This window comes from Homalodisca vitripennis, chromosome 1 (genome assembly GCF_021130785.1).
Source record: "Homalodisca vitripennis isolate AUS2020 chromosome 1, UT_GWSS_2.1, whole genome shotgun sequence".
NCBI classification, from domain to species: domain Eukaryota; kingdom Metazoa; phylum Arthropoda; class Insecta; order Hemiptera; family Cicadellidae; genus Homalodisca; species Homalodisca vitripennis.
The window spans coordinates 24751162-24766455 of record NC_060207.1 but is presented as its reverse complement, the minus strand read 5'-3'; the positions used below and the strand labels follow the sequence as shown (position 1 = coordinate 24766455).

At 33.8% G+C, this 15294-nt stretch overlaps 1 protein-coding gene across 1 annotated transcript; it reads left to right on the top strand.

The window, feature by feature from the left end:
• Nucleotides 1-7904: 7904 nt before the first annotated feature.
• Nucleotides 7905-14601, top strand: LOC124355942 (glycine-rich cell wall structural protein 1.8-like). Its single transcript, XM_046807116.1, has 3 exons — nt 7905-7985; nt 11941-12008; nt 12660-14601. The coding sequence occupies exons 1-3, from the start codon at nt 7905-7907 to the stop codon at nt 14599-14601; spliced, it is 2091 nt and encodes a 696-aa protein (XP_046663072.1).
• The last annotated feature ends 693 nt before the right edge of the window (nt 14602-15294 follow it).

Sequence of the window (15294 nt, the reverse complement as noted above, 5' to 3'; positions counted from 1 at the left end):
TATGCAAATACATGAGACGATTATTTTAAAGATTATTGCACCTGCCTTCCTCTCTATTAACCAATCTGAAGATTTCTGTCAAGAAAATTAACTTCATCGTTTTAATCCATTAAATGTTTAAGCAGTTTGTTAACTTTTTAATCAGCGTAAATAATGGAATAGATGCATACCTATGCATGAAACGTTAAATAATACTTCACTGAATTTGAAAGATACTGGGGCCATAATAAACAAATTTCAAATTACGTAGACCTTTTATGGAGGCTAGTTACGATACTAAACCGTGCCGGGAGGTTGAGGGAGCGGGACAGCCGGCTTCGATAAATTTTGCCACTAAATTGCGCAACTTAAGTTCACCTCACGAAAGCCAAGAGAGCGAAACTTAACTTGTAAAAACTACGGAAAAACTTGTAAAAAAAAGACGGAACTAACACACGGAACTATTGATAACACCAAGAAGTAATCTACAAATGAGGTTAGCATCCAGAATCGGCAGTTAACACTACCAGCTATAGCAAAGATTAGGAAGAGGGCTTCGTACGCTACCACAGGTTAACAGAATAAAGGATACAGACGCCATACGTATAATCAGCTTCACTAGTCGTTCACAATTATTCTCGTCCGCCTTGAGAGCTTCGCTGACATTATGACGTTTGCAACCACTGACAAGACGTTTTTCGGCCACAATCTCACTATTGACGATTTATTAGCTGTGATTCTTCTGCATACTCGAGCCTCAAACATCTGGGTCCTCTGGAAAGCAATAAAGTACAGAAAAAGGTATATTTTAGATTTCCATACTGTTCAACATTGAATACCATACTGTTCTACGAGTTCTCGTATATTGTTTATTAATGAAGTTAACAAGACGCAGCATTGTCCCTGATTATAAAAACCAAAGATGACTTCAAACTTTAATTGTTTCAAGATCTGAATGTGCTTACACAAGTTTTTCCGAAGTTAATTTAGAAAAAAAACTTGCAGAAATTGAGTTTTATGAACTTGGACTTACTTAGTTTTCAAATCTAGTACACAGACGTTATCTTACTTGACAAAATATTTGGTATACATCCAATTTTTAGGTATACGTATAAATAAATCTTTAATTTTAAAATAATATCCACCATTCATTGGAGTTGCCTCGGATAGTTATACTCTAAAAGATATTAGCTATTTCTAAACAGTCGTTTTAAAAAGCTTATTATGACCTAATATGTCTCAACTTATCCTATGTAATAATTCTATGACGAACTTGGACAAACAATGCAATTAAGGAATTATTTATGTTACAAGAATAATGACATAAGAATCATGAAAAATTATAACTAAGAGATTTATGTTGAATTAATTTCAAGGTGTTACAGATACTGATTAGATCTATAAATATTATTTTAAATATGTTACATATACATTTATAATATATACAATAATGGAATTCATATAATTTAAACATAACCAGTTATGTATCTCCCTTAAAAATGTGTCACGTAAGAAACTATATTATAATTTTAATACGGGATATAACCTAATCCCTAGATCCCAGTTACATAGTTTACATTATTACAATGTCTACAAATTTATACTACACAATCATTATCATATTATTTAAAATTTTTCCTGAAAATACACAATTAGATAATGACGCAAATTTATAAGAAAAGAAAGCTAAAACGCAATTTTAGTTCCGATAGTACAGTGTAGAGGGATTCATGAATGACAAGAGTAACGAGGTACGAGTGGACTACACCACTTGTCGCGTAACAAGCTTCGCTGAGGCCGCATGCCAAGCTTCAAGTTTGTAGCTGATTTTAGTTCCGATAGTACAGTGTAGAGGGATTCATGAATGACAAGAGTAACGAGGTACGAGTGGACTACACCACTTGTCGCGTAACAAGCTTCGCTGAGGCCGCATGCCAAGCTTCAAGTTTATAGCTGATTTTAGTTCCGATAGTACAGTGTAGAGGGATTCATGAATGACAAGAGTAACGAGGTACGAGTGGACTACACCACTTGTCGCGTAACAAGCTTCGCTGATGCCGCATGCCAAGCTTCAAGTTTATAGCTGATTTTAGTTCCGATAGTACAGTGTAGAGGGATTCATGAATGACAAAAGTAACGAGGTACGAGTGGACTACACCACTTGTCGCGTAACAAGCTTCGCTGAGGCCGCATGCCAAGCTTCAAGTTTATAGCTGATTTTAGTTCCAGATGTTATGCAGAAAGAAAATTATACAGAAAATAAATGTTTATATCCCTAACAAAAAAATTAATTATGCCAGCCTGCTGAATCATAGGTTAATGACGCCCAATCCCATGAGCGGACATGTTACTTATGAAATCTCTCTCACGATACCTTGTGGGTAGTTGGACGCATTGTATTAATTTTTCCCATGTTAAAATCTAATACGATTGTACACATTTCGTTTACAAATTTATTTCTTCAGCAGTTTTTTATTGTGATCATAGTTTCCCATAAGACCAATGTCAAAAGTTCACTAACGCTCAGCCCAATACCATGGAGTAACATGCACCACCATCGAACTCAATGATGCTTATATAGAAATGATCCTTCAAACAATGTTTCCAGTCTGTAACTTAGTTTTTGCTCAAGATATCGTGTGGACGAACAGAATGATATAAGTGAAATTTTGTAGCCCCTCACTATCGCTTAACTGTAATGATACAAATAAATAGAGACATGTCATTTCCTTTTAATTAGAACTCATAAACTATTAAAGCAACTGTTTACTTTTAAATTCACATTTTACTAAAAAGCTAAATAAAAACTTTGAAACGTCTCTTCTCAGGTCTACTACAAGAAATCTATTAACATAACTTTTCTGAATATTTTTTATAAGTTTACGTTGCTGTAAATCTAAACTATATGATCATTGTACAGATTATATAGTATAATTATATGGTAATTTGGTATATAGCTTTATAACCTAAAGGCCTAATTATAGTACGTATAAATAGTAATTCTGTACAAGAAATATTTAAAATTTTTATTAAGTTTTGTAAGCGACAATATATTTTAAACGACATATAATAAAAGAGTCATAATTAATAATAAAAAAATATTAGCCAAAAATTTAAAAAGTTCCTAGAGACCATGCATAATGTAGAATTAAAAATTGGGGAGAAATTTGAGAAAAGATTTGAGGAGTTTGAAAGTGACCAAGAAGGTGGCATATATGTAAAATAATTATATTCATTTGACTAAACATTCCATGTAACAATATCTTCAGAATCTCACGATCAAGTCTAGAAGGATAAATAAACCGAAAGTCTACGGATAAAGCGATTTTTGAGGGTTGAATCGATACGTTCACGATTTAATTTATTCACTTAAAATTATTCGTAAGTAATTTTGGAGTGAAAGTGCATCCTAATTCAGCAACTCGATGTTCCCTTGTTATCATAAGGGAGCTCAAGTCAGATGGGGTTAGTCAAAAAAAAGAAACCAAACATCAATGGATAAGTTGAATATGAAATATAACATATTTCATACTTCTTTTCTAATTCCACTTCCGTATTCCACCCAGAGAGCGCAGTGCTGTGCTGGCGAGGCGGGAATGTTACATGTAGGCGCCTTCAGGGACTCACTTCCTGTAACTCTCCCCTCACCGTAAACAGTACTATACTCATTGTAGAGGCATTTATATACTATTCCTACTTTAGCAAAATTTCAGGCTCTTTTAAATGTTACTAATAAAATGTTGTTCCTTACTCAAATAAATTCTGTGTTTCAATTCAAAGCGTAATTTTCTGAAAACCTATTTCTACACGTGCTTCCTAAGTATTCATAAATTAAAAGCTGTTTAATTAATTATTCACTGAAATTTGCCAAAATTTAGCCTTGTTTAAGAGGATCTTTATAAAATATGTTTTCATTTATAATTGTTTGCTTATTGCTCATGAAGGAAATGAAGTGGTGAGCTAAATTCATTTTCCACACAACTAGTCTTGATGGATCATGAATCAAGTTTTGTTTCTTTAAATCGATATAAAGAATATATAAATGATATACAGTAACTCATTATAAACCCAGTTCTTTTAGTGCGTCAGTTACGGTTATATTTTTTTTAAGTTTTAATAATTATTTCACATCAGATCATTGTCTCGTAATATGTAAATACCCTTATCCATTATTAACGCGGAACAAACGTTTTAATATTAAGAAATTTTTTAATTATTTTCTGTATTTTCTTTAAAGTGTTGTTATATTTTGCATCCTTCACAACATGTTTGTGTCCATCCAAACCAGACACAAATTTATAACGATATGAACTACCGGTTCTGCTGCTTAGCTATCCTCTTGTACAAAATTTTCAAAGTTTTCGTTTCCTATGTTTCTGTAAACGCTTTTGAGTTGTTCGTTATAAATACTTGTTACTAATATAAAGAAGAAATATTTGTCCAAAGGGCACTACTATAACCAACCATTAACCATATTCATGCGATTTCCAATTTCTGTCGTGTATAGAAGGTAGCCTACATTTGGATTCCTGAGAACACTTTTACTATTAGTTCAACCCAATGAAAACTTACCGATAAACTCCATTCAATCCCGTTGATCATTCCATGTCTCACGAATTAAAATGTCATTTATTTGTCTGACATGGATCGTATAAATTTTGTAATTAGTAGATGACGTATTTTTTATTACTTGAATAGCTATTATTATATGACCAAAAATCAGATTACTGGTAATATACTCTATTTTTTCAACAAACACCTTTTTTACTGATTATGAGAATGTATACCTTTATTCATAACTACACAAATTTACATATTTTGGGCTTTTCGTTATCAGTTAAGATTTTACACAGTTAATAGAATGAAAATCAAAATTCGTGGCAGTATTCATCACATGTTTTATTTCATATCCTGCAATTTAGAATTCGTCATCTTGTGGAGGACCTTAGGAATTGTGTGATGTGTGAATACATGCTATTCTTTAATATTTAATGACCATTTATCTTAAGTCTATTTATTTTGTATATTTGTCGATATTTAGAGATACAAGTGCTATTTTTGACCTTCAAACGTCCTACAAGTAATTTTTGTCTGTTATTGATGTGCCAAAGACGTCGTATAGTTATTATGTACAGCGACTTATAATGTACAGTTTTATATATGTAGCGTATTTACGTTGATTTCATGATTTAATATTTCCATGATTTAGACTTCCTGGGAAATCTAGCTCCAAACTTGGTCGTACTTGGTGACACCTCATCCAGCATCTGTATTCTTACTGACATATTTTATTAACGCTAGTTATAAAAGCAAAATCACAACGTCAACTGCCTTTATGGATATCTAAGGCGCTTATGATACCGCATGGAGAACAAGCTTTTAAGTGAAGCTTTGTGGCTTAATGCCTTTCGCTCTCCTTTTACAGATTATATGCTCTAAGTTGAGTGATCGAATGCCAAAGATTTACTGCTTTGGCTAACTAATATGACTAAGAAATCATAACACTTTTCTTTGTCTTTTTAGGTTATAAGATTGAAAAGATGTAGAAAATTCGAAGAGGAACTGAAAGTTCTTTCGACGCGTACGAAGCATTTAAGAGAAAACTAAACACAGTTTTAGAACTCTCGAGTCATGCAGAACAATGTTTTAAACTAATTTTTCAATATTTGTTGATCGTTCAATAAAAAGGACCGTACAAAATTACAAGCAGCATACAGCAACATTGCAGGGATAGAGTAAACACGATAACCAGCGTTACTCCTGCCTGACTCAAATCAATCACGGTATGGTAACTGTTGTGCGCTGGGTAATTTCGTCAGTCGAACTCTTGCAATAAACACATTTAAGGGCGACTGTTGATTTTCGTTCAGAAGTTCCTTAGCTCTCAGCATATCATTCGAGAACAAACTGACCTTTAGACATAAAGTTTAACTGGTTTCATTTCTATAAATGCAATATTGAATTCGATGACGGAGCTTAATTTGAACTCCATGGAACTTCAATTGGATGGCGGAACCCAGTGATGAAGTATGAGTGCCTATCAGTCAATTAAATTTAGTTGGCGAAACTATGGCGAACATATTTACATGTTTAGCTGTGGCGAACAAATCATTATCATTTAATCAAGCCTTCCCCAGTGCTACGGTATGGCTGTTGGATGACCAGATAGAGCTCTTCTGTAGCCTCGGTGTCCTGCTATCGTGTTTATTCTATCCCTGCAATGTTGCTGTATGCTGCTTGTAATTTTGTACGGTCCTTTTTATTGAACGATCAACGAATATTGAAAAATTAGTTTAAAACAATGTTCTACATGACTCGAGAGTTCTAAAACTGTGTTTAGGTTTCTCTTAAATGCTTCGTACACGACGAAAGAACTTTCAGTTCCTCATGTTATACAAAGCTATGCAAAGTTTTTTTTTTTTTTTTTTTTTTTTTTATCGGTCGGGGACTTCATATACCAGGAATTGTGTCTGTGAAAGTGTCATATTTCAGCCACTGAAAGAATGGAAAGTGAAATGGAGCTAACCTTATGATACACATTTACATTGGGTTTTTTTGGTAACTATGATGGTAAAAAGAAAATCTCAGATAAATAAATTCGTAACCAAGCTAAGTACTATCGTATGGAATTTTTACATGTGACAGAGTAACTAATCAGTTGAGGATTTGAAATGTTGCATGCAAACTCAACGATGATTTTCGCGTACTCCTACGTTATATTATGTAGAACAGGAAAGTTTTAAACATTCACTTACATTTTGCACTTTTTAACTACTTTTCCCCTCATTTTATTTATTAGTTCTTAGAAATTTTACTTAGGTAGGCCTCAAAATGTCTAAAGTAAACAGTTAACTTACATCTAAGTTGTTATACACTTTATATCGAAACTAGAGAAAGCATTATACAACTCGTGTAGTATACAATAATTGTAATTTTCATAAGTTTTCGTATATGATTTTACTGTAAACATTAGACCACAAGAGAGTGCTAAGTCATTACAGAAACACGTATATTTGTGGCTTGGAATTAAAATTATCATTTGTTTTTAAAAACCCTCAGAATTATAAAATAAATTGCAAAAATTTCCGGTTTGTTAAAATGATGAGTAAATAATCCAATTTAACAAATAATTTATATTTCCAATAACAGTTTTAGAACAATACCTATATCTCTTTCACATACACAAGTATATAGTATGTTAAATAGATTACACATGCATCATCTGCAAGGAGTCTTCAGATAATATAACATTGATTTAAAGTACTGTAAAAGCATTACATATCGATTATTTTATTATTACGAATGTAGCATTACGTGATCATTTAAGGCAACAGATACATTTTATTGACATTGGAAATTCAAAATTCTACGGAGTAGGTAATCTATGATTTGCTTTGACCGCCATTACTTATAAGAATTACATAATTATAAGAATGCGTTATGGTGAATGGTGTTACTAATAGATACTAAACTGGTCTGGTGTTTCACAAGTATCAATACTTGACCCACTTCTCTTTATTTATCTTTTTCTCATTTCGCAATATTCTTCTGGAGTTTCTTGTCAAAGTGAATGAAGCTTAGAGTCGGTAGGTTAATAAGTATTGCAAATGTAAAATATTTAATTATTAAATATGATGAAAATAATATAATTTAAGAAATTTGCTTTCGCTTTGTTTTGTTTAGTAAATTTTTTATTTTTTATTTTAAATTATTTGTTTATATTTAATTAAGTCATTTTCAATTACATATTCGAGTTAGATTTAACCAAGTGCTCTATCAAAAGTCATCCATGAAATTAATAATATAAATTTAGACATCCACATCGGGAGAAAGGAAAGGCTTGTTTCCCGGCACACTAAAGTTAATATGGCGACAGGCGCGACGGTATGACCGGGTGATCTGTATATATAGGAGATAACGCGGTTATGGCAGGCAGACGTGTGGTGTCCGGTGTACCGCAGGTGGACAACAACAGCGACATGCGGATAACCAACACTCTCAGCATGGTAACTACTTGTTATATCTGATATCTGCTATTATATAATAGGTAAAAAGTCTTAAATATATAATATCAACTGCAGATAGGTGTAAAAACTATGTTGGCAACACGTTATTGCATTTTGGTAAAAATATATAATAGGAACTATTTCAAGTAATTGCAAACGAGATTCTAATATAAGAATTTTTATATATCAAAAGTTTATTTTTAAGAAATCAAGTTTAATCCTATTGTAAGGTATATATACCTCAATTATTGTAGTCCACAGCAGAGTTTATGTAGATTTTATAGAAATATGACTGTTACAATCACCCACATAAAGGAGACTTAGAATAATTATTTTATTTTAATATAGTTATTTTATTTCGTAAACTTTGACATTTTGACATTATTTTTAAATATGCTAAAGAACTCGAGAGATTTTCAAGTATAAAAATAAAAAAAATGTTAATACTATCGTGTTGAATTGTATAAATGAATGCCTCTATAAATGAAAGTATATCATAAACTACCTTTTCTAGTCATAGAAATAATGCAAAGTATAAAAAAATAATTGTTATAAAATTTAAATAAAAAAATACAGTAGATTTCGGTGCATCCCTTCTTCATATTAGGGATTGTCTAGGTCTTCTTCTAAGTCATTATCATATTGTAGACCGAGTATTCTGTCTTCAACACATTTTTCTATTTCGTCGACTGCTTCTTTTCTTTTTGATCCGTAACACGTCTATGTTTTACAGCACTTTTACACAGTTAATCTGAGATACAATACTCACTTTATCAAACACTTAAAAACAACATCATATATGAATAACATTAACAACGCATTACAATCACTGAATATATACTTGTATACAATAAAAATTTTAGTGCACACGAACTTTACAAAACACTTTTACAATCAAAATGTTGTGTTTGGTTATAAACTGCAGAAAACGATAATAAAAAGTACAGTAAAGCAGAAAACAGCGGGAAACAGGTTTACAGTGAAGAGACTCAATAGCAATACAGCTCTATTTTCCACACTGAACTAAGTACTATGTGAAATACAATGCGCTGTTTTGTCCACATCGCTGCATCCATCTCTCGCGAAAAAATATCTTTGTAGCAGTTTACCTCCAGTATTATGTGTAATAAAATAATCTCTTGATGGATTAAAATTAAATTAGTCTTAAATTAATGGTTTTTAAACACACAAGATAACATTAAGAAGAAAAAACGTCATTTTCGACATCCTGGCTCCCTTCAGCAACAGTTTGGTATATTACGTTTTTGATATTGTACTCTAGTAATGTTTCAAGAATGCGGTAAAAACAGCTTTGGAGAATCATATCATGCAGCCACGATAATATTTGTTTTTAATAATTTTAAAACATTATTTTTAATAGATTGCAACCATAGTTGGCATATTTTTTATGTAATATAATATGTTTATTTCGGTTATTTACATAAATTTTTTAATATTTTTCTTTAAATTATTTAAAATAGTGAATATTCACGTTAATACATTTTTATTAAGTTAATACATAACATTTGATTTGTAATAACATAAGATTGGGGTACAGTTAAAAATAACGTTGTATAATAAACTGTTTTGAATAAAGAGGTAGTTGATATAGAACAAAAATGTTCTACATTACAAATTGGTTCTATAAACCAATTTATGTTCAATTGTTTGTACCTGGTAGGATTTCAAGGTAACGGAGTTCATAATCTTAATACTTATGTATTAATATGCCACTAAAGAGTCGTAATACCATTTTGGTAGTAGAAACTTTAAATACATTTTTAATCTACGCTTGTCCAACGGCCCTCAAAAGTGATTTGAATTTTATCCTACAATAGTACTCTTTAAGAGTTTATTTTTAACATAATTAATTGACTTATCATCAGTTATAGTACGGGAGCTAGCAACGTTTCTAAAACAAGAATTTCAGGTCAGCTGAAATTTTGATATGCTGTCTTTCTTGCTCTTTCGGTTGGAGTCTCCGGGCTATCTGGCTGGCGGTAGTGGTTGCGTTTATTAATGCGCATCTTACCTTCACAGGTTTATATCCTCGAGTTTTAAAGAATTTTTTTATGCGTAATTTAAAATTTTTTCCCTTTAGATAGATCTACCAGACATTAATTTTGTATTGCCAGACATTTTTATTGTTGTTAATTATGTGCCATACGCGAAATTTTATTTTCATTAAATAAAAAATTCAAAGTATTTTTGAATGTCTGTAATTTTTATATTATGTTATTTAAACATAAAATAATCTAAAATTAATTTGCCAGACGTTAATTCGATTGTTAAATATTAAATATAAATAAAAACTTAATGAACAGTATTGCGGTATGATACTTGTGGTTGGAGAGAGATAGTTTGGAGTGCAAGAGAGACAGAAAGCGACGGCAGCGCTAGTACTTTAATTTATATTTTAAACGTATATTCAAAACTTCCTGGCACTTCTTCAGTTTATCAATCACGAAAAGAATGATTTTAAGTTTATGTCCTTTACAGAAACACATTTCGTTTTACCACTGGCGATTGTAGCGAAATTAATAAATAAATATCACAAATAACACAAACACAACACAAACACGTGATTTTAGACTGACGCCATGTTGTCCATTTGCCGAAGCGCTGGATTTTTACCTGCGAAGGTAAGATGCGCATTAATAAACGCAACCACTACCGCCAGCCAGATATCCCGGACTCCAACCGAAAGAGCAAGGAAGACAGCATATCAAAATTTCAGCTGACCTGAAATTCTCTCTCGAAAACGTTGCTAGCTCCTATACTATTATATGAACATGGATTTGATACAGATGGTTGAAAGTATAATACGAAAACAATTGAAGACAGATTATTGTACAAAGATATTTTTTAACATAATTAATTGACTTATCATCAGTTATATGAACATGGATTTGATACAGATGGTTGAAAGTATAATACGAAAACAATTGAAGACAGATTATTGTACAAAGATATTTTTAACATAATTAATTGACTTATCATCAGTTATATGAACATGGATTTGATACAGATGGTTGAAAGTATAATACGAAAACAATTGAAGACAGATTATTGTACAAAGATATTTTTAATAATAACGTAATCGTATTGTTCTTACAAATTAGCTTTTTTATCTTAATCTTTTTTTAATAAAATATTTAAAATACAGTACTCGACACAAAACCTAAAACAACCGGCCAAATATTGATTTAGGAAGTTTGTAGTCGTTGAATGAATTATCAAAGTTTAACAGACCGTTTTAAACTGGCCAATCTAATATAGAACAAGAGATTTATATTATGAATACATAAACTACCAAGTTTCAAATAAAATAAAACGCAGATGGTAGGCATGACAACGTCATTTTAATTTAAGGACGGAACTTAAAAGTTTAGTGTAACAAACATTTAAATTTTAACAATATTTTTAGTTGGAACGAGTATAAAAAGTAATAAGGGTAAGTAAAAATTAATATTTAAGGCAAATGGTTTAAGACAAAATTATATTAGATTTTGTGGGCATTTTTCTAGTGAAAAAATAAAAATTAGTCGGTTGAAATTGTAGTCAATGTATTTCCATTACAATGAAGAGACGCAATAGCAATACGTGAAAACGCAATCAGGTATGAAATCTGATGGTTTCTGTCAATTTCAGTAGAACAATCAGCCGATAGTTTATACGTGGCTTAGAAACTCTATGGATAACATGAGAGCAATCCACTGTTAAAATGAGATTGAGCCTACACAGCAGTGATATTGTTCCACATATAAAACCTTTTGCATAAATTTATGTAGTATAAAAACCTTTCAAATTGTCATTTCCAAAGAATTTAGTTTCAAAATTTAGAATTAATTATCTATTCCTTATTATAAATATAGTAAAATAAAAAAGGTGTAAAACTTAATCAAACTGTTTAAATTGTTATAGTATAAATTACAACGTTGTTTTTTGTTTTCAGGCTGGACCAGCTTTAGTAGTAATGGTCGTATTAATATCTTCCAAAGAGGCAGCGACCAATCCTTTAACGTAAGTGTCGAGTAGTATATTAACCTACTGTGTCAATAATTAATTAATTACTTCTAATATTACTATAATAGTTATTAATTTTTCTCTTTTTACTGTAATCATTGACCTATTGCTTAGTCCTTATTGCCGTTATAAAAATATTTTACAAAACTGGTGTATAACAATTCCTTAACTTTTACTTTAATTATTGGCTGAGTGTTAGCGGATTGTTTGACGTAAAATCAAATTATCATATTAGAGAATTACTTAATTTTTTTCTTAAACTAAATTTTTGCCTGGACTTGTTATGGCTATTGCGATTCGGAATCTTGTAAAAACATATGTTCATATGCCATAAGAACTCCAAACAGATTTCGGAGACCAAAGATTGTCTAAATAGATTTGGATGGAATGCTGACACACAAGGTCAATGACAATAGGTTGAACGAGTTAAAACCTTGGATTAGAGACAATTGACTAATCATTGAATATGAGAATATGAATTGGAAGCCAGTTTAAAAACATTTGACAGATTTTTAGCCAACTAGCACAAAAAAGCCTCAGTAACTATATTCCTTTAATAAATAATTCTAAATAAAAATGAGCAAATGTTTAGTGCATTTAAAGAAAGTACAGTTATCATTAAAATATACATTACATTTATATTTTCAGGCCTGAGAAAATCCTTCTTCATGCGGAAGATCAAACAAGCAAGAAAATACAAAACATAGTACCCGGAGAAAAACAGAAAAATGCAGAAGGAGATCTGAACGCGAGCGAGGCTTTCACTCATCACCACTACCACTCTGGGCATGCAGACCATGCACACAAACACGAGGGTCATGCAAAGCATGAGCACAAACATCAAGGAAAAGCCGAACATGCTCATCACCACGGTGGACAGTTTGGTCATGGCCACAAACATCACGGACATGCCTCGCACGAGCACAAACATCACGGATCCGCTGAACATTCCCATCATCATGGTGGAGAGTTTGGTCATGGCCACAAGCACCACGGATCCGCTGAACATTCTCATCATCATGGTGGAGAGTTTGGTCATGGCCACAAGCACCACGGATCCGCTGAACATTCTCATCATCATGGTGGAGAGTTTGGTCATGGCCACAAGCATCATGGATCCGCTGAACATTCTCATCATCATGGTGGAGAATTCGGACACGGACACAAGCATCATGGTTCAGCCGAACATTCACATAAACATGGCGGAGAATTCGGACATGGACACAAGCATCATGGATCAGCTGAGCATTCTCATCACCATGGTGGAGAATTCGGACATGGGCACAAGCATCATGGTTCAGCCGAACATTCACATAAACATGGTGGAGATTTCGGACATGGACACAAGCATCATGGTTCAGCCGAACATTCACATAAACATGGTGGAGAATTCGGTCACGGGCACAAGCATCATGGATCAGCTGAGCATTCTCATCACCATGGTGGAGAATTCGGACATGGGCACAAGCATCATGGTTCAGCCGAACATTCACATAAACATGGTGGAGAATTCGGTCACGGGCACAAGCATCATGGATCAGCTGAGCATTCTCATCACCATGGTGGAGAATTCGGACACGGGCACAAGCATCATGGATCAGCTGAGCACTCTCATCACCATGGTGGAGAATTTGGTCACGGGCACAAGCATCATGGTTCTGCGGAGCATTCACATAAACACGGTGGAGAATTCGGACACGGACATAAGCATCACGGATCAGCTGAACACTCTCATCACCATGGTGGAGAATTTGGTCACGGGCACAAGCATCATGGTTCAGCTGAGCATTCACATAAGCACGGTGGAGAATTCGGACACGGACACAAGCATCATGGCTCGGCGGAACATGCTCATCACCATGGTGGAGAATTCGGTCACGGACACAAGCATCACGGCTCGGCGGAACATGCTCATCATCATGGTGGAGAATTCGGACACGGACACAAGCATCATGGCTCTGCAGAACATGCTCATCACCACGGTGGAGAATTCGGACACGGACACAAGCATCACGGCTCGGCGGAACATGCTCATCACCATGGTGGAGAATTCGGACACGGACACAAGCATCATGGCTCTGCAGAACATGCTCATCACCATGGTGGAGAATTCGGACACGGACACAAGCATCACGGCTCGGCGGAACATGCTCATCACCATGGTGGGGAATTTGGACATGGACACAAGCATCATGGATCTGCAGAACATGCTCACCACCATGGTGGAGAATTCGGACACGGGCACAAGCACCATGGATCTGCGGAACATGCTCACCATCATGGCGGAGAGTTCGGACACGGACACAAGCATCATGGGTCAGCAGCTCATGCTCATAAACACTCTGGTAGCGCCAACCATGGCCACCATCACTCTGCACCCGATGATGACAGTCATGGAGGTGGTAATAGCGGTGGTCATCACGATTTTGATGTCACTTACTTTGCTAACGCCCGTCTCTTCCAAGACGATGCTGCAAGCCAGGTATTCGCCATTCCTGCTGAAGCTCAAGTTCGAGGAATTGTGATTCCGGCCGATCCTGTGATTGGGGTCCTACAGCAACCAACAGTCGAGCTTATTCAACACCCTTGAATGGTATTTTAGGTAATCTAGTCCTTTAATGACAGCACCTAAGTTCGTTTTGAATCAATGTAAATAATGTAATTTATTTATTGTTGGCGCTGTGATATCTAAACTATTGTTTGCTTACGTTGTTATGTTATATGTTGTTAAATGTAAATTATTGTTTATGCTTTTGTACTTTTATGTACATGCAACAAGAGTTATCTTGAATGATTGTTCACGTGTTATGTATAAAACTGTTTTATATCTCATACGTCTTTTAAATCATTATTACTAGTAACATCTTTATTTTCTGCGAAATATAACTTTTTGCCCCTTAAGCGAAATGACAAACGGTAACCGGTGAATCGTGTTCCTAACTCTATGAGATGTTACAATACTGGTCGGTAGTGAAAGTGACGAGTCGTTGCTCAGCAGAAGTGTGGCCCCCGTATCGGATGCAATGTCACGACTGTTACTACTGTAACACACACTGTAACAGTTAAATCACACTGTCTGGCCGTGCAACCCGTATCCCATTTATGTCATTGTATTAGTTCAGACTTTTATACACGCTTTCTCATCCTCAACGCCGTCATCACTTACTCGCACTCTTGTAACATCCTCGTTCCGAAGTACATTTTTCCATTCTGAGGGATTTTGGTTACGATCTGATTCACAATATACTGAATTCTATTTGAACTTATTTATTTATAGGTTATT